Source organism: Kryptolebias marmoratus, linkage group LG3 (assembly GCF_001649575.2).
Source record: "Kryptolebias marmoratus isolate JLee-2015 linkage group LG3, ASM164957v2, whole genome shotgun sequence".
Lineage (NCBI taxonomy): Eukaryota > Metazoa > Chordata > Actinopteri > Cyprinodontiformes > Rivulidae > Kryptolebias > Kryptolebias marmoratus.
In genome coordinates, this window is record NC_051432.1 from 18,165,157 (window position 1) to 18,182,952 (window position 17,796).

Below are 17,796 nucleotides of genomic sequence, written 5' to 3' on the forward strand. Positions count from 1 at the left end.
TTAAGACTGCAGCAGCCCACTTTTGTTTTGACACTGCTTGGACTAAAGCAAATCAAGTCTAATGAGAGAAAACTCAGCAACGCTAAGATGTCATCTGGTGCCTCTCCCATTTCCACGTGTTTGTTCAATTAGGCAATAAGTGTTCAATTTATTCTTTCACAGTTCTATTTTTCTTAAATGTGTGTTTTCTGTCTCTTATTGTGCCATCAGACTGCAGGTATTTATTAATCAGTTTGCGAACACGTCTCTGGAACAGCAACAAGTGGTCCTGAAGTATTTCGTCCTCCGTTTCCTGTCAGCGCCTCACTCAGGTATGCACAGACGTCAGTGAATCTAGCTCAGATTTATTACAAGGTTGTTGTATTTTTTTAGATGTTTTTTGGAAAGATCATCTCAACCTGTTTCAGGTCCAGGATGTGTGTCTTCCTTCAACAGCAGTGCAGAGTGGCTGAGGAACAATTTAGGTCTATTTTCACAGTTTCTGTCTGTCAGAGAGCTGCTCGATCTCAACCCACGATTCAGCCCTGTGAGACTCAGCTTTGGCTACAATAATGGGGGGATAATTTGGAAAAGGAGAGAAAAGCGATTTTTGTTTTTACCTGTTGCCTTTGTTTGTGTGTTTTAGCTGGAGGCTCTTCAGCTCCTCACACCGAAGCAGAGCGCAGAGCTGCTGGTGTTGACTCTTCCCACTCTTCCCAACAAAGACGACCTCATCAACATCCTGTTCGACTACCTGACTGAGTCGCCAATGGAGAGGAAGCTTCCAGAGTTCCTGTCTCACCTTCTTCTGTTCCTGGAGATGGTAACGTGAAAGAAAAGTTTTCCTTGTTGTTTGCAATTTAGGCACTTTTGTGTTTGAGGGAGTAATTTTTTTATGCTTTCGTCTCAAAGGGAAACCTCTCCTGTTCGTCGTACAAAACACTGTGAGTTCAGATCAAAACATGTCTGAGTGCAAATATAAATCAATGAGGGGAGAATGCTGTGAAACGAATAAACGTTGTTGCTTCAGGTTTACCCGACTGGACGAGGCCGTGTCTGGAGCTTCTTCTGACGTTGCTTCATCCATTTTATCCAGCAAAACAGCTCTGTTCAAACTAATCCCTCTAGGTGAGACTTTCATTGAAACAAAATGGAAATCCTGCATATTTAGTTTGGTTTAGAACTGCTGTGCAAACCATACGTATATCCAGTTTTACTCTTTTCTGTTCTGTTACTCCAAATGGGGCTCTGTTTTCACTAAACTCCACTAAACTCTGTTCGCTCATAAAAAGGATTCAGAACAATCCCAAAACTCAGCTTCCTTAAAAAAGCTTTAAAACAAAATGCAAAGATAGCAGGTCTGAAGATAGAAATCAGACTCACTATACATGATTACTGATAAAAAAAGATCTCTTGATCTCAGATTTGACTAAAACATTTATGCAGAGTTTATGATTTACTGAGTAGAAGTTGGGATATTTTAGTGAAATGTCACCTGTGATCTTACATAAACTATTTAATTTTGACCATTTAAAGTACAAAAAAGGGGGAACTGCATATTTACTAAGAAAATTTCATCAAAGGTCATCACTACTATGTGACCTGTAAGTTATCAATTTAAGCAGTTACGTAGTTTATTTAGTTTTAAAAAACACCACAAACTTTTATTTTGTGTTTTTGCATAAAAAATGTAGTTCCTAAATGTCTTCATGATTTTCAAACACACATAAAATCATTGAGATGAGTTAAAACTATAAAGAAATTTAAATTTCTCGTGTTTTTTTTTTTAAAGACTGCATCATCTACAATGGAGAGGTAAATATAATCTGTTTTGGATAATTGGAACTTTAAACTAATTTTGTAAACAAACACTCATAAATGTCACATTTCTCTCTCCTCAGTGCAACGTTACAATGACAAATGGTAAGAAAAACATGCTTTATAATAAATTGGTGATTTTCTTTTTAAATTCTTAAGACTGAATGACTTTATTTCTGTTTTTCACAGAAACAGACATCTGTAAGGCAGTGAACAGGTGGGTTTTTTTAAAACTTATTTAAAAATTTATGTTAAATATTGAATTAAAGTTGATTTTGTGTATAATTTAAACCCCAGCACACAACTTCAGATGCATCTCGACAGTGGAATGATGAGCGGACGCTTCTGTGACTTTGCTGTCGAGGAATTCGCCTGTGCCTCAGTAAGGCAGATCATCCGGTCATTGATAATCTTTAAAACTGCAGCTGTGATTGAAAATGTTTCCAGCTGATGCTCAGGTCCAGTTTAACGCCTCCCCTGTTGTCTCAGCTCGCAGCTTTAACGGCGCAGGACCTGGCAGAGCTGCTGAAATGTAATCGTTTGTCCAACTCGAGCGGCTCCACGGCCGCCTGGAAGCTTCTCCTCTCGAAAGCCTCTCTGGTGCTGGACGAAGCTCTGGATCTTCTGGTCAACACGGTATGAGTTATTTAAAGTCATGCAATGATTTATATGAAGGCAAGACGACAATGAAGAATGTCTCCCAGAATGGATTTGTTGAATCCTTGTTGATGTTAATGTATTTCTTTTTTGACTAAAGTAAATGAACATATTTCTGTGTTTCAGACTCTGGACCCCAGCAGTCCTTCTTTGTCCATGATTCTGGACTCCATACGAGAGATCCGGTTGGATGGTGTCAACACGGCCGGTTTCAACGATCCCTCCTTCATCCAGCTGTGGTTCAACCGCCGCCTCCGTCCTTTCTTGCCTGCGGTTTCCTCTGACTTCCTGTCATGTCTTGCCATGAAAGCCCTGGACTGCAGCACCTACCAGCTCATGTAAGCAGGGTGGCATTTAGCATTCAGAATTATTTTAAAAAAAAAATCTAAAATACGTTAACCTAATGGCTCCTTTGCCTCCTTTCTGAACTCAGTTTGCAGGTTTTGAGCGAAGTCAGGCCACAGATGGTACCTGCCACTCAGATGTCAGTCTACACACACTTCATTGAGGTTTTCCTGACCAGGAACGACACTGCAGGTAGGCTCGGTGTCACTCCAAAGTTATAAGTTCAACATCATAGCTCAGCCAGTTAACCAGAGCCATGATGCAGATTTGGATACAAATATGAAGAAGTCTGTTCAAAAAGAGCTCTCATTCTGAAAACATCTTTAACACTGTTTTGTTTTACATGACCTCTAGAGCAGGGGAGGCCAACCCTGGACCTCGAGGGCCACTATCCTGCATGTTTTACTTGTTTCCCTGTCCAACACACCTGATTCAGTGGTTAAATCACCTCTTCATGTTCTGCAGAAGCTTGTTAATCACCCATTGATTCAAATCAGGTGTGTTGGAGCAGAGAAACAAGTAGAACATGCAGAATAGTGGCCCTCGAGGACCAGGATTGGAGACCACTGACCTAGAGTATTTAGAAGCGGATTATTTTCCTTCAGAGGAGTAAAGATGAGTCTGTGCTTTGTGTTTCTGTACTTCAGATCCTGCCTGCAGGTCAAACATCAACAGCAGCGCCAAGTGGCTGCAGAAGAACCTGGGAGGCTTCTCCGTCCTACTCTCCATCCTGGATGTTCAACGGCTTTACCCCGACTTTTCAGCGGTCCGTCATTTTGCATCTTTAATCCTCTCGATTGAATTTTTGTCTCTCTGTCGGCCATCAGTGTCACCTGTAAACCTGTGTGCTCATTTACCTGCAGCTGGATGCTCTGTCACAGCTCTCCGCCGCACAGCTGGCAGCCGTGTCCGCCACACCTGGACTGCTCACGTCTTCTGGCCAGGTTGCCATGGTGATGAGGCTTGTCCCTGATCAGCTGCTCGCTTCCTTCTTTGATGATTTCGCCGCTGCCATCATGGTAGGCAAACATCGCGAGTAGATACAGTCATGAGTGTTTTTTTCTGATCATTGCACGGTCTGACCTTAGGGTGAATTTGCTGGAATGTCCTCTCCTGGAAGAGCTGGCAGCTGTCTTAAAAGTTTTCCACTTGTGAACAATCTTTCTCATAGTAGAATAATGGACTCCAAATAGCTTGGAAATGACCTTTAACCATTCGTGGACTGATAGGCAGCAACAGTTCCTTCTCTAGGGTCATTGCTGATGTCTTTCCTCCCTGGCATTGTGCTAACACACATCTGTTTGCTCCTGAGCAGCAAATTGACAAAACTCCTGCTTTTACAGAGGTGCTCACACCGATGATGATCAGTTAATACATTTGATCAGCTTTCCCTCCTGAATCCCTGTGGAAACACCAAGGAGGTCTTAGTTTTATTCACACACAGCTCATTTTGGCTTCATCTTTGTTGAACAAATAAGGACATGATGGAACCTGCTGTGTGTTTTTGTCCACTTTACTTTAGAGTTGAAACATTTAAGGACTTGGTAAAGACCAGATCAGTTTTTATTATGTCCTGATACGTAACCTAGAACAGAAGAAGGTGGGTTTGCTTTTTCTCATGCCTTTATGTACAATAAGTAGAGTATTAAGTTTTCATAACCTTTTCTTAGAGGCCCCCTTCAAAAGGTCTGATCAACTGCTTTAAATTGGCACCAAGAAAATAAATAAAATTAAGTCAAATAATCTGTATCTATGGATCCTTTAATCCATGTTGTGTTTATGCTTTACCAAAATTGACTATTGTGGGATTACATTTTTGTCATTGCTCTTTTTGAACAGTTGGTGTTTCATGGTGGTGTTTATCTGCAGGGTCATGAGAACATGCTGCCGTCTGCAGTGAGATCTGCCTTTTTGGGGGTCGTGTTCGATCGTGCAAACCTCTCCGAGTCCCGGGTGGATGACTCGGATGTGTCGCAGTGGCTCAGATATCGGCTGCCTCCTCTTCTGATCAACCTGTCACCTCAACACGTGGCGCAGTACTTTCAGATACTGACAGGAAGGAACTGCAGCGTCGAGCAGCAGGGGTGAGTGGAAAGCAACAGACGTGTCAGTAAAAACTATGAGTAGTTCATACAGATAATAAAGACTTTTTAAATGTCTATTTCAGTGTGGAGAACCTTAATTCAACCATCTCTACTCTGAGTGAAGATTCACAGCAAGAAATCTACAATCACATCATCCAGGCCCTGAAAGGTAAAGACACTAAGAAGGTTTTAAAATATATAAACTGCATGTTGGATGGTTGAAGTGTACTTGCATTCACAACAGTTTGAAGATGCTATTTTTCTTGTAAAAAAAAAAAAAAGTGTTAGATATTCAATGTTCATAAAATTTTCACCGGGGCTGCCCCACACGTTCTTGTCACCTGTGTACAGTATCACAACGCCTTTAAAAATGTACACGTTGTTCACAGGACCGCCACCTCTGCGTTGCTACGGTGACAACTTCAACTCCAGCTTCTACAGTTTCATCGAGCGCTCGTTCATGGGGTTCCAGTTCCCCAACCTGACGACCTTCCTGTCCCTTGTGCCTCAGGACAGAAAGCCTCAGGTGTGTTGAGTCAAAGCCTGTCAGGAGTAAACACGAACAAGAGGAGGCAGAATGACACGTTTTCTGATTTCTGCTCTTCTAGCTGGTTAACTCCATACCTCCGTCACATCTTGGAGACTTCCTGCGCCGGCCGAATGTCGTCGATGATGAAGCAAAGCTCTGCGAGCTCTACGGCAGCTACGACCAGACGCCCGTGTTTCTGGAGACTGTACGTACCATAAACACTCAGAAATGTAAACGTGTTATGGTAATAACCACACTAACTGGAAAATTAATCTCAGGAGTCTCTGCCAGCCGAGCTTGGACGACCCACTCTGTTCTGCGTCTGGCCCATGGTCCTCAGCACCTCCAACAGGTCAGAGGTCAACCTTCTGTTTGACAAGAGCCTGCAGAACTACCTGGTCTTCCTCACGAAGAGTCTGCTCAACTCTGACGCCACATCCAACACTTCCTGCGTGGCCTTCCAAAAACTGTATGTCGTCGTGCAACTTCATTCTCCTTTTAAGGTCTTTTTTTTGTGTGTTTGTCTCAAATGAAATAAACATTGTTGTTTCAGTGTGTTGGTTCTTGGTGAATACAACTACACAGCAGCAGACTTTGAGAGGCAAGACGTGTTTGACACCATCCATTCTTATCTTACATCAGGTCAGTCTGTAAATCCTACCTGTTAAAGTTTGAATTTTATACCAAAATGTTACTACTTTTTATTTATTTATTTAATATTGGAAATTATATATTTGGATTTTGAACTATTAGAAAAAAACAAGACATTCTGCTTGTGATATAAATGTTGTGAATGACTCTCACCACACCAAAATTTAGCTCAATACCTGTAAAATTATAACCATTTTTGTGTTGGCTAATGATGGCTAATTTAGTTCAGTGGTTTAAAACACAAATGTTTTTCCATCAGTCTGTGCTCAAAGTAAACATTGGAGATCAGTTTCCGCTGCTACCAGACAAAACTTTAGCTCATTATCTGTAAAACTGATTGAGTCACAGCATATTTTTGTGTTTGCTAAGATCGCTTTGCCATGGCAGCCATCTTGATTGTGGTTGACTTTAGTTTCATTAAAATGCATTCAGTGACTCATGAGATATTTTGCTAATGATGCTAACGCCTGCAGCTAAAGATTTTAAATTTGTTGTTGCAGCAAATAAACCAAGATGTTACAACGCCAACGATCCCGAACTGAACTCCACAGCTTGGTTTGCCGAGTACATCGGCCCGTTCATGTCCTTCCTCACTCTGGAGGTTCTTCAGTCCTTTGGACCTGAAGAGGTACTGAATCAGGACTGAGAAACTGCAGCTTTGGTTTAGTATAGGACTGAAATACAGATTTGGGACAAACAGATGTGGTTGTTTCCTCTTCCCGCAGGTTCTCCAGGTGTTCGCAGTGAACCCTCTGAACATCGCGCTCCTAAACCACTCGGCGTTGCCTCAGAACCTCACTGACTACTACACCAAGCTGATTTATCAACAGGACAGTAACTTCAACCCCTTACTGTGAGTTAAACCTTCTAACATATGCTGCAGCCACAGCAGCCACACGTGGCTAAGAGAGCTCCACACACACACCAGCTGTGGCCTTTATGTTCAACTGTATGAGAGCTGTTTTTGCTCTCTTTGCAGTCTGCCTCTGTTGTGTCGCTGTGTCGCTCCTGGTCTAGCATTCACCCAGCTGAGCGCAGAAGAAAGTATGATCATTCTGCACAACCTCACCAGCGTCTGCACAGACTTCGATCCACAGGTACAATCGTGTATAAATACAGACTCGTCGCTGGTCCTGTTTTCATTTTTACTTGAGAGGCTTCTCAGATGTTGTTGCACAAAAAGACTTTGTTTCGTAGTGGAATCTGATCAGCCTTACGTCTGATGCATCCGTAGATCTCTGCTGCTTTGGCCAATAATTTCGGTGACAACGTCGATGACACAGTCATTACTGCCCTCGGTAACCAAAGCAACAGCTTATCCTCGGGTCAGCTCAGGATGATAAAGCCCGAGAGCCTGAAGAAAGCACTGAGCGTTCTCGCCAGCGTGATGAACTGGAGCGAAGGACAGACCAGGGTCATCATCCAGTTGCTGATGTCTTCAGGGTTTTTCCAGGTAACTCACGCCTTCACTGATGAAACTGAGATCGTGTCTGTGATCACACTTGTTTGAAATGTTTGTTTGTTTTTTTTTTTTGCTTAAAGTCTGTCACTAGTGTGCCACCTCAACTGTTTGTACTTTAAACCTTTCTAGATCAACGGCACATCCTCACTGTTAACGCTGGGCTCCCTTGTTAGAGGAGTTCCCTCCAGAGTGTTCCTCAGCATCCGCAGCGCCGAGATTCTGGCTGCATCCAAGCACTCCTCCATTGTGGGACACATAAAGTCTTCTCCAAAGGTGGTTCAGCAGACTTTTGTCACACAGGTATGATGGCGTCATCTTACGGCACGGGCACTTGATTTTAGTTACCCTGAAAATACTTTCAAGACAAAACAGAAACAGAGAATATCAAACATACAGCACAAATAAGATCCACTGGTGCCAATTTCAGCTAATCGGCCTGATTCAGACCCCAAACAAATTTAGAGTTACGTTTTCCAACAAGTCACTGTTCTCCACCTCTCTGTCAGATCATATCAGTGAACAGCAACAATGAGATGATCATCGTGAACGTTCCAGACGAGCTGGCCACTGAGATCCCTCGAGTTCTGCTGCAGGGCTTCACAGTCAGCAGGAGCGTCGTCACCACACTCAACAAGAAGATGTGGAAAAAACAGCAAGTAAGGGGGAGCCTTTCATCGGTGAAACCCTTAGATACTTTGTTTTGTCAGTATACACTCATGCATCTGTTTCTGGGCTGTTAGGCTGAGCTGTTTTTTAACGTCATCGCTGTGGAAAATGCCACCGCTGAGCTGGGAAGTCCTGACAAGTAAGTTAAGTCTGAAAGAGACCGGTGAGGAGAAAAAAGCCTGCATGTCGATTTCATAGTTTCAATGTTTCAAACGGGGGCAGTTTTTAACTTACAGTGTGTGTTTGTGTGCAGTTTGACCTCGTCTGTGCTGCAAGGATTCACGTGCACGAGCGTGAGAACAATTTCAAATGTGCAGACCAAGAAGCTGATCAGAGCCTGCAGGAGGAGAGGCCCGAACAAGGTCATCCTGGAGGAGACTCAGGTGAGCCAAGGCTGTTGGGATGATTAATGTCTGTCCAGCACATTTCAGGGACTTGAAGAACTTTTAGGGAGAAACAAAAAAAATAATGTCAAATTTCAAGAGGATGAAGGTTAAGGGTTTAACTGAGTCTGCAGTAAATTTTGAAGTGATTGAATATGAGGCGATTATCTAATTGAGTCAGGAGCTGCATGACACCTCAGTCAAAATCAGGTCAAATCTGGTTTAAAAATTTGTTTGAAAAAATAAAAAAATGCATGTTACAAGATACAGCCCCCCCCCATGATTTCTTTACACTTTCAAACAGCCAGGCTTTCTTTTACCCTTAAAAAGTGATCTTGATCCGTAGTTTTTCTGAAGGTCTTTCAAAGGTTTTTTGTTTTTTTGGGGGGGCTTTGGCTGCTTTACCGTTTGTTTTCTGTCCACTCTTCGTACCCGAATGTGAGAGCATACCATGTATTTCACAGTTTGTGGTTAAAAAAAATGAACAAAGTAAACAAACGGACGACAAAGGAAGAAGAGTCAGGTCTACCTATGAGTCATTGGTTTTATTCTTCACCAGTAAAGACATGCAGTAAAGTTTGTTTTGTTTTTTCTCCTCTGCTCATTTTTCTAGTTGACCTGCATGTACAACCTTATCAAAGGAGACCCAGACGCCACCAGCTTCGAGCTCTACCCTCCGGATGTGCTGCTGTACTATGAGTAAGAATCTGTCGTTACTTCCTGTGTTCATTTCAGGTCAGAACCAGTTTTTTTTTTTCCTTCAGAGATGTGACGGCTGTGTTTTCCGTGTCTCTGTTCAGTTACTCCCTGGTGCCACAGAGCAGCTGCAGGTCTTATTTTGAACAGCTGGGCGATGCAGATTTCTCCGTCTTCTCCTCCGCCCTCAGCTACAAGCGGACCGCTCTGTTTGAAAACGCCAAGAGCTGCCTGGTAAGAGCACAAACGAGAATAAATGGCCTCTACCATAAAAGGATGGTTTCTCAAGTTTAATACATAAAACAAATATTTTTTTCCAATAAATCCTAAACTGGTGGCAAGCTCGACTCCCAAACTTCATAAGAAAAACACCAACAGTCCATTCACCTACATATCTGTCAAAAAACAAAAATCACTTTAAACCAGTTTAGCTATAAAACAAAATTCAAGGCAGTATTTTGACTTTCCAGTCACCTAAACAAGAAACAGCTCACATTTAGGAAAAGAAAAAAATGTTAATCTTTTTGACAAATCAGATCTATACTTAATACTTACATATAAAATGGCAAAGCGCAAACAAGTTAAGCACCAATGACTAGTAATCACTAATTTATTAATCACCAAGTTCTTACCAAACCAACAGAAAACAATTTCTGAAGCAGCCAAATTAAAAGCACTTGGTGGGACAGCTTACATAAGCTTTATTACTGACCAGTTGATGGATGCATTATGTGAAAACTGATGATTGTGTGAAGATTTCTGTAAGAAAGCTTTTGCACTATGGTTGATCCTCCCATTCGGATCATGTCAAAATAAAAGTTTCTGCTGCAAAATATGAGAAGCAAAACTTTGAAGATTCTCACATTTAATGCATATTTAGCTTTACAAATGCTCGGATCATGTGGTACTCATTTCTGATTTAATTTTTTATTTTTTCTTATCCAAGGGTATAACAAACACAAGCTTGACTCAGGACAATATCTCAGTGCTAGGGAACATGTGCTGCGTGTTGGACAAATCCTACATCATAAACTCTGATCTGTCCATCTTGGAGATTCTTAAGACCTGCCCGGATCTGACCGACGCTCAAGCAGCTGCAGTTGAATCTCTGCTGATTGGTGGAAATACAAAATATGGGTAAGTCTGTAGCAGCAAGGCAAAATTTTGCTTTTATGTTATTAAAAAAAAGTTTAAAAGGCTGTTAGTTTTGTACATTTTGAAAAAATATTTTTGACAAACTTAAGAAGCCTTTAAGATAACCAGTTTTTGTTTCATTTATCACCAGAGCTCCTTCAACCTGGAATGAGCAAACGCTGAACGACCTCGAGCCGCTGCCTCTGTATTTGACCTCAACTTTCTATGACAACTTTAGCAAAGTGAGTAACAGATGAAGACTCCAGCAGAGAGAGAGAGTCCTGAGTATGGTGCTGGAGTGAGACGGGTGACATTCGCTGCTTTCTCTCCTTCACAGACAGCAAAGCGCGCTTTCTTGAAGGATTTCCTGAAAGTTCTCAGGACGACCGGAGTGAGCCAACAAAAGAAGAGGACGATGAAGAACGAAATAAGAAAGTCTATCAGGAACAGGGCGAAGCGAGCTGCAGGTCAGTCTGCTACCTGCTTCACACACATTTTTGTCCAGCAATGGATGATTTTTCACTTTTTTCTCTCTCTCCTCCATTTCAGTCACTGAGTGCACTGTAGGATTGATTACCCAGGTGACTATCAGCGACGACACCTTCCCCTTCGACTATGATGACATAAATCAGTTTAACAGCTGCCTCACTGCCGCCGTTGTCAAAGACAACCTGGACGCCATCATTCAGAAGGTGGATCAGCAGGACTACCTTCGGATTGTCCTCAGCAAGCTGCGAGAGGTAAGCAAAACAAAATAATAAAGGTGAGATGGGTTTAAGGAATCATTTGAAATTATTTTCAACTTCAAACCCCACTTTAAAAGACCTGACCTACCTCTTAATTGTAAACCCAATTAATAAAAGAAAAAATGCCCTTAAGATAATATTTTATTTTGGTTTTCAAGTACAGGGTATCTGCAGAGCAAACGGCCAACATTATCAACCTGTTATTTGGTTTTTCTCTGTATTTTCTCTTTACTTCTTGAGTGTAGATTTTTAAGAGATGATCTGGTCATTTTTGAAGTGATGTTTTGTCTGATAGTTATTGAAAGTTAGTGCCTTATCAGCCGGGACAGAGTATAGAGAAAAGGGCAAAAGGCTGACCAAATGAGTCCGTTTTATAACATTTTTCAGTCATAAAACAACTCTTTCTCAAAAACGACATACGTTTGTGAAAGAATGCTTCATTGGCTAAGCATAAACCTCTTCAGAGTTGTTTTATAAGCCTGGAAATCGATATAAAAACTCTGTGCTCTATGACTGCTGTTACAGCTGATAAGGTACTAACTACTTAACTTTGCATTCCTTCGGACTCATTCTCGCTCCTCTGCAGGCTTACACCTCCACCATCCCAGAAGATCAGGTTCAGGTCTTGGGCCCAGCGTCCCGTGTTGCTGCTCTCAGTGACATCAGTCTGTGGAATATCACGCAGATCGACACGCTCGCCGCTTTGATGGACTCAACAAACGGAGAGTGGGACCCCAGCTTGGTGAGCAAACATGGTAGCTGTGTTGTCCTTGTGTGCATATTTTAAAAGCGGATTTGTTCTCATCGGTGCATGTTTCTCCTCCAGGCTGAAGCAATCATCTCTAGGTACCTGAATACAGGAGGAAAGACCCTCAGCAGCGCAGAGCTTAATGCCATCAGAGGACCAAACCTGTGCACCTTGAGCGCTGATGTTCTGGGGAGCATTTCTCCACAAAGCCTCAAGTAAGAAGTTATTATTTGTAGGCCCTTTGGAATTATCTTACTGATTGTTGTTTTTGTGGGGGTTTTTTTTCTTTTTTTGCTTTGATTGATAATAAAAAAATCTATGCACAGGAGAGTTTTGGAGAATTTCTTTCTAATAAAACTGCCTCAACTCATTGATTTAGGTTACATTGTGATCTGAGCTCTGCTTGATAAGGCAGAGTTGTTGTTTTTTTTTAGTAAAAAGTGATTCCATTACACAACTGTCCTCAACTATCCGATGTGTCAAAAAGCAAGTTGTTTTTGTTTGGTTTTTAATCAATTGTGTATTGTCTTGTTGGTTGGACTATTTGTTTTTCACGAGTTCCCTTTTTTTTATCTTCTCAGAGATGCAAATGCCTTGGATGTATCCAACTGCACCACAGACAAAGTGGAAAAACTGTTCAACATTTCCACTGAAGCATTTGGCGCCAGCAGCCAGATGAGCAACGTCCCAGTTTCCACATACCAGCTTCAACAACCATACATCAGTAGGCTGATTGACCCACACACACACACACACACACACACACATCAGCTGAAAACCTTCATTGAAACCAGGAACTCACTGTTTGTTCTTTTTTGTTTTTGTCCTGCAGGAGGTGCAACTTCAGACTACATTCAAAGTTTGGTGAGCTCCAATGTAAACATGGACCTGGCAACTTTCACTGATATAAATGAGAGCATTACACAGGTAAGTGCTGCAGATATTAGTGACTTGTGAAACTTTTACTTGGTCATCTTTTTTTTATTTTTATTCGCTCTGCTATGTGTATTTGCGCATGAGTATAAAATGGATCTGCTTGGCTCTCTTTAGACGCTGACTGTCGATGATGTTAAGAATCTTCTTGGCACTAACCTGCCAGATCTGAAGGCATTTGAAAACCAAACGGTGGTACAGAGTTGGATCTCCAGGCAGTTACAGTCAGACCTCGACACACTGAATTTGGAAATTATGGGAGGGAGGTCTGCCAATGTGACTGTAACTCCATCCTCTGCCTCCAACACTACGACTCCATCCCCTGCCTCCAACACTACAACTCCATTATCAGCTTCCAACTCAACAACAACTATGACTCCTGCCAAAAATGGATCAACAACAGCCACAACTGCATCCATCACTTCTACCACAACTTCTACCACAACTTCTACCACAGCTTCTACCACTAAAGGTGAGTCTTGAAAAAGTAGAGTTATGTCAACAAACAATTCAGGAAACAAAAGCTCTTATTGTCCGTATTCTTGTTTTACTCAGCATTGTTAGGCTTTGTCACTCGTCTGTTGCTAGACATACAGCTCAGATGTACAGGTGTGAGCTTGCTTTGTGAAAACATGCAAGAATAAGTGGAGGAATAGGAAAATGCTTCTTTTTTAAAAAAAATCTGAAATGTTTTATTCATTGTTACTGAACCTAGTCACAGTGCTGCAGAGTCCCTATATGAATAGTTTCTACCCCTGAGAGATGAAGAAAGGTTTCGGCTTTGAATAAAAGTTCTAAACTTAAAAATAAAGGCCAGATCTTTTCAAACTGGGTCCTGTGGAAAAGTTATAAGTCTGATGTAGATAGCTCTTTGAACCTCAGTTTGTAGAAGTATAAGTTTAATTCTGATCAGGTTGACGAGCTAACAGCTGATCCGAAAGGGGCCAAGACCAAAGTGGATTGCTGCTGCCTTAAAACAACTTTTACATAAATTTTATGTTGGTTCATGTGTCGACTAACAACAGACACAACTCCAAAAATTAGAGATGCACATGAAAGCTATCTCATTAGCCCTGTTTTAAGACAACTGTTATCTCGTCAATCCTGTCAAAATTAAATTCTGTGCCTACAAACCATTCAAAGAGCTGTCCACAAAAGGTGGGATATTAAATGTTCATGACCTTTCAGTGAAACATCAGAAAAATCAGAAGTATTGCTTTAACAATGCTCCACAGTCTTACATGTAGACTGAAATCTTGCACAAGCTGGAAAAACCTGCTGATTAAAAACTAAAAATGACTACAAACACCTAGGAAGTAATATGTTTTTGTGTTTTTTTTTTACTTAGGGCTGACCGTTAGTGGTTACCAGTCCCTAAAATGTGTATCTGTTTGTGTTTTAGGTGCTGGAGCCCGCATCCAAGCCGACGCTGGCTTCTCCTTCCTCGTTTTCCTCGCACTCCTCATCTCTTCTCAGCAGATTATAATGTAAAAAAAAAAGACTTAATAATCATCGTTGGAAACAAAAATCATTAATTGAATAAGAGGGTGAAATTATTTTATTTATGACTTACTGAAGGAGATCATGGTGAAGATGGTATGTTTTTATGAAGGAAATGTGCATTAACTACACAATAGATTTTAATATTGTGTTCCTGAGTGTGTAATCCTTTTGTTTAGCTGTTCTGAAACACATTTGCTTTTAAAATCAGAATTATGTTTTAATATTTACTTTTTTATGTTATATTTGTTAATGAGAACATATAATTTCAAGATCTTTTTTTTTTTTGAGAAACTATTAAGACATAAGGCATCCCTTTGATCAATCAAACTCCTCAGAATTGTATAAATAAAATGTTTTTATTGGATAAACATGTATAGAAAATAACCAAAAAATAGAAAAACAACGAGTTTTAAATAAAGTGTCGGCCATATTTTACTTGTTTAAAATGAAAATTGGTCGTTATTGCATCAAATTCTATACATGACCAAATTCAAAAAGAAGAAACGTAAAATAGCCCTTCTTTAAAGCTGTTTTACGGGTTGGTATAAAAACTGTGAGTGTCTGCTGCGTCTGTTTTATGAAATTGTTATGAGAGAGACCTTTATTATAGCAGCCTTACCTCAAACATGCGTTATGTGATTTACAACAAATAAACACTGAAAATCATTTATTGGTCTTAGTTTGTTCATTTTCAAAGAAGTGACGAGTTCAATGATCACATCATTTCATTTCTCCAGTAACACCAAAAGAAAAAAATCGTCATGAGCCTCAAACATCTTTTTTTCTGTCAGATTTTGTGAACGTCATTTGCAAAACATAAAAAAAGCCAAAGAACCTACATTGGAAATAAAGTTGTTACCCAATTCAGACTATTTCAAACATTAAAAACCAGTTGCAGATTGATCTAATTTAAAATAATATAACTAACTGTTGCTGCTGCAGTATTGGTTATAAGCGTTTATACACTCCAAGCGCGGTCTTGCAGGTAGGACAGGTGTGTTTGGCGTCTTTCAGACGATCCAGGCAGAACGGGATGAGGCAGCAACCCAAAACAAAGCTGGAGAGGGAAGCAGATGCTGTCATAATCATCGACTTGTGACTCGAAGTCTCCACTGATTATATATATATATATATATATATATATATATATATATATATATATATATATATATATATATATAATCAGTCTGACATATATATATATATATGATATGACTTTGGACCTGGTTTTTTGCTTACAGAGATTATCACCCACAGTTCATGATATCATAAACTGTAGATGATGGGATAGTCTTCCTAGTTTTTTTTTTGTTGAGGTTTTTTAGAGACTGGTGAGATTCAACCTCTCCAAAATGCTCTTTTATACCCAGGTCTCTTACTGACCTGTTGCCACCTAATTTGTTGTAAAATGCTGCTGCAGCTGTTCCTTATACGTACCACTTATTTTAACAGCCTTTTGTTGCCCCTGTCCCAACTTTTTTTGAGAAGTAGATCACACAGTTGCCTGAATAATACAATATTTTAGCTCATTTACCCACAGAGGATGAGTCCTCCACAGAAAAGGTAGGTGAGCAGACCAGAAGAGTATTCCACCTTAGAAAGGACAGTCTGATGGCACTTGGGGCAGGCGATCTGAAATGGATTGTCTCCTAATAGGCCGACCGTCACTATATTACAGACAGAAATGAAAATAAACAAAATAAATACACTGAACTTTACATAAATTGGAGCCAAGTTGTAGCCCTCAGACTTCAGTCACCCTTTAATAGCCTCAAACTGTTGCATAGTTCTGTAAACTCACCTGCAGATGCTTGTGTGTTTGACATTTTTCCTGTAAAAGAAATTAAAATTTAAAACGAACACGAAGGTAAATATAAACTAAAGGACACAGTACATGCTGACAGACATGAGCTGGAGATTAAGAATGTCACAGATGGATTCTGTCACAATTTTAAAACATAAAATATATAAGAGGTTGTATTTACAACAAAAATAATTTCAATTTGGGCAGGACAGTCAATTTAACCAAAAACTGTACAATTTAGTCTTTTTCTGTGTAAATTAAGATATTAAGTATGTTGGGATTCAGAATCATTGTAAACCTATAAATAACTAACACAATAATCAGATAAAAACAAGTGTTTCCCTGATTACCTATAGGTTATATAAAATAATACTTACAGTCTGTCTCAGAGACGGGTGTCTTCAGATTGGACAGTTTTTCCTCATGGAGGAGTTTTCTGTTGGAGCGAATCTTCCCTGTCAGCCTTAATCAACTCAACTGGAGTCATGAGGTTGTTTATGTGATCACAGACCCAAACCAGACCCACCAAACGTCTGTTATCTTACAAACTTTGCCCTCTTTTCTTGAGCTCTACTGAAATAAATATGATTAATTTGACATGTGTATCCCAGCTGTGAGTATGTCCAGATTTTTACTACATTTTTGCTGCTGCTGTTTTGCAATGGCTTGTTAGATTTACAACTTTTGAAGTCAACTAAAATTAAATTCCTTGAAAAAAAGAAAAAGTTTCACTGTTTTTATTGAACTACACTTTCAGAAGAAGTTTATTGTTTTTGACACGTAAAACTACCCACAGAGGGGACGAGCTTACAAAGCTCCTTGTTTCCGAGGGACACTAAGTGAAGATGGATAACGATCCATTCAGTTTGGAATTAGCAGCACATGTTTCTGCTGCTCCAAATTAGAGACACAACAATTCATTCTGTGAACACAGCATTCCTGAAGAGGCCACATTAATCTTTTCTTCATATAGTCAATATTGTGTTACGCATCGACATCCTATAACATCCGAATTTGTTGACTTTCTGAGAGTTTCATTAAGATTTGTCTGCTGGTTCGAGAGATATAGTTCCAGCAGTTATTGTCAAAGCTTTTGGCAAAAATATCCCAATGAGTAGTCAATCTTTAGCACAATATCTGTAAAGCTGGCCGAGTTATAAGTCAGTGGCTGTGTTGGGTCATCTTCAATCAGTCACACATGAACAGATATGTTTTTGAAAGTTTCATTAAAATCCATCCAGTATCTCATGAGATATTTTGCTAACAGAGCTGATTCCAACAGTTAATAGCTTGAGGAATGTGTTGGGGATGAGTCTCAGCTACTACCAGCTCAGTATCTGTAAAACCAACAGATCAGGAACCACTTGTGTGTTTGCTAAGGTTGTTTAGCTGTTGCGGCCATCTTGAATGAGGTTGACTCCAAAAGGTAATCAGTTGGAGACGTACGGCGAATGATCATTTTGAGAGTTTCGTTAAAATTCGTCCACTGGTTCATGAGATATCTTGCAAACTGCACAAACAAATACATGGATGAAAACATCATCACCCCTTCTCCCTCAGCGGCGGGCGATAAAAAGCCTCGTTATTATTATTATCATTGCAGGATAACGCCACCTCTCTGCTGTATTACAATCCACAATGAAGCGAAACAACAGTGA

At 40.3% G+C, this 17,796-nt stretch overlaps 2 protein-coding genes across 4 annotated transcripts in view; one reads left to right on the forward strand and one right to left on the reverse strand.

The window, feature by feature from the left end:
• LOC108240542 overlaps nucleotides 1-15,000 on the forward strand; it is a 33,101-nt gene extending 18,101 nt beyond the window's left edge. For 2 of the 3 annotated variants that reach the window (XM_017424129.2, XM_017424214.2), the window contains exons 26-65: nucleotides 211-311; nucleotides 408-526; nucleotides 626-802; nucleotides 892-923; nucleotides 1,010-1,107; nucleotides 1,772-1,794; nucleotides 1,881-1,902; nucleotides 1,987-2,014; nucleotides 2,095-2,179; nucleotides 2,287-2,433; nucleotides 2,581-2,792; nucleotides 2,888-2,991; nucleotides 3,447-3,565; nucleotides 3,663-3,818; nucleotides 4,669-4,883; nucleotides 4,967-5,052; nucleotides 5,273-5,409; nucleotides 5,492-5,617; nucleotides 5,691-5,881; nucleotides 5,966-6,054; nucleotides 6,564-6,691; nucleotides 6,789-6,916; nucleotides 7,043-7,160; nucleotides 7,298-7,516; nucleotides 7,655-7,825; nucleotides 8,032-8,181; nucleotides 8,266-8,330; nucleotides 8,445-8,574; nucleotides 9,188-9,273; nucleotides 9,375-9,504; nucleotides 10,217-10,407; nucleotides 10,556-10,646; nucleotides 10,742-10,871; nucleotides 10,954-11,144; nucleotides 11,737-11,892; nucleotides 11,977-12,113; nucleotides 12,480-12,622; nucleotides 12,731-12,825; nucleotides 12,949-13,303; nucleotides 14,234-15,000. In XM_017424129.2, the coding sequence (XP_017279618.1) occupies nucleotides 211-311; nucleotides 408-526; nucleotides 626-802; nucleotides 892-923; nucleotides 1,010-1,107; nucleotides 1,772-1,794; nucleotides 1,881-1,902; nucleotides 1,987-2,014; nucleotides 2,095-2,179; nucleotides 2,287-2,433; nucleotides 2,581-2,792; nucleotides 2,888-2,991; nucleotides 3,447-3,565; nucleotides 3,663-3,818; nucleotides 4,669-4,883; nucleotides 4,967-5,052; nucleotides 5,273-5,409; nucleotides 5,492-5,617; nucleotides 5,691-5,881; nucleotides 5,966-6,054; nucleotides 6,564-6,691; nucleotides 6,789-6,916; nucleotides 7,043-7,160; nucleotides 7,298-7,516; nucleotides 7,655-7,825; nucleotides 8,032-8,181; nucleotides 8,266-8,330; nucleotides 8,445-8,574; nucleotides 9,188-9,273; nucleotides 9,375-9,504; nucleotides 10,217-10,407; nucleotides 10,556-10,646; nucleotides 10,742-10,871; nucleotides 10,954-11,144; nucleotides 11,737-11,892; nucleotides 11,977-12,113; nucleotides 12,480-12,622; nucleotides 12,731-12,825; nucleotides 12,949-13,303; nucleotides 14,234-14,322 (5,170 nt within the window). In that variant the 3' untranslated portion in view covers nucleotides 14,323-15,000. The remainder of the gene's footprint in view (nucleotides 1-210; nucleotides 312-407; nucleotides 527-625; nucleotides 803-891; nucleotides 924-1,009; nucleotides 1,108-1,771; nucleotides 1,795-1,880; nucleotides 1,903-1,986; nucleotides 2,015-2,094; nucleotides 2,180-2,286; nucleotides 2,434-2,580; nucleotides 2,793-2,887; nucleotides 2,992-3,446; nucleotides 3,566-3,662; nucleotides 3,819-4,668; nucleotides 4,884-4,966; nucleotides 5,053-5,272; nucleotides 5,410-5,491; nucleotides 5,618-5,690; nucleotides 5,882-5,965; nucleotides 6,055-6,563; nucleotides 6,692-6,788; nucleotides 6,917-7,042; nucleotides 7,161-7,297; nucleotides 7,517-7,654; nucleotides 7,826-8,031; nucleotides 8,182-8,265; nucleotides 8,331-8,444; nucleotides 8,575-9,187; nucleotides 9,274-9,374; nucleotides 9,505-10,216; nucleotides 10,408-10,555; nucleotides 10,647-10,741; nucleotides 10,872-10,953; nucleotides 11,145-11,736; nucleotides 11,893-11,976; nucleotides 12,114-12,479; nucleotides 12,623-12,730; nucleotides 12,826-12,948; nucleotides 13,304-14,233) is intronic. The other variant, XM_017424296.2, reaches the window with a different exon arrangement.
• Nucleotides 14,703-16,788, reverse strand: LOC108246147 (lipopolysaccharide-induced tumor necrosis factor-alpha factor homolog). The gene is made up of 4 exons (XM_017433586.3): nucleotides 16,516-16,788; nucleotides 16,136-16,165; nucleotides 15,869-16,001; nucleotides 14,703-15,391 (listed from the first exon to the last, which is right to left on the reverse strand). Exons 2-4 carry the CDS (start codon nucleotides 16,158-16,160, stop codon nucleotides 15,283-15,285), a joined length of 267 nt encoding a protein of 88 aa, XP_017289075.1. The 5' UTR covers nucleotides 16,161-16,165; nucleotides 16,516-16,788; the 3' UTR covers nucleotides 14,703-15,282.
• Between the last annotated feature and the right edge of the window lie 1,008 nt (nucleotides 16,789-17,796).

Bases quoted from the DNA above. Each gene is read 5' to 3' on its own strand.
- LOC108246147 (XM_017433586.3), bottom strand. From the start codon at position 16,160: ATGTCAAACACACAAGCATCTGCAG. The intron at 16,002-16,135 runs GTGAGTTTACAG...TCTGTAATATAG, and splicing joins AAACACACAAGCATCTGCAG to TGACGGTCGGCCTATTAGGA. The intron at 15,392-15,868 runs GTAAATGAGCTA...TTCCCTCTCCAG, and splicing joins GGAGGACTCATCCTCTGTGG to CTTTGTTTTGGGTTGCTGCC.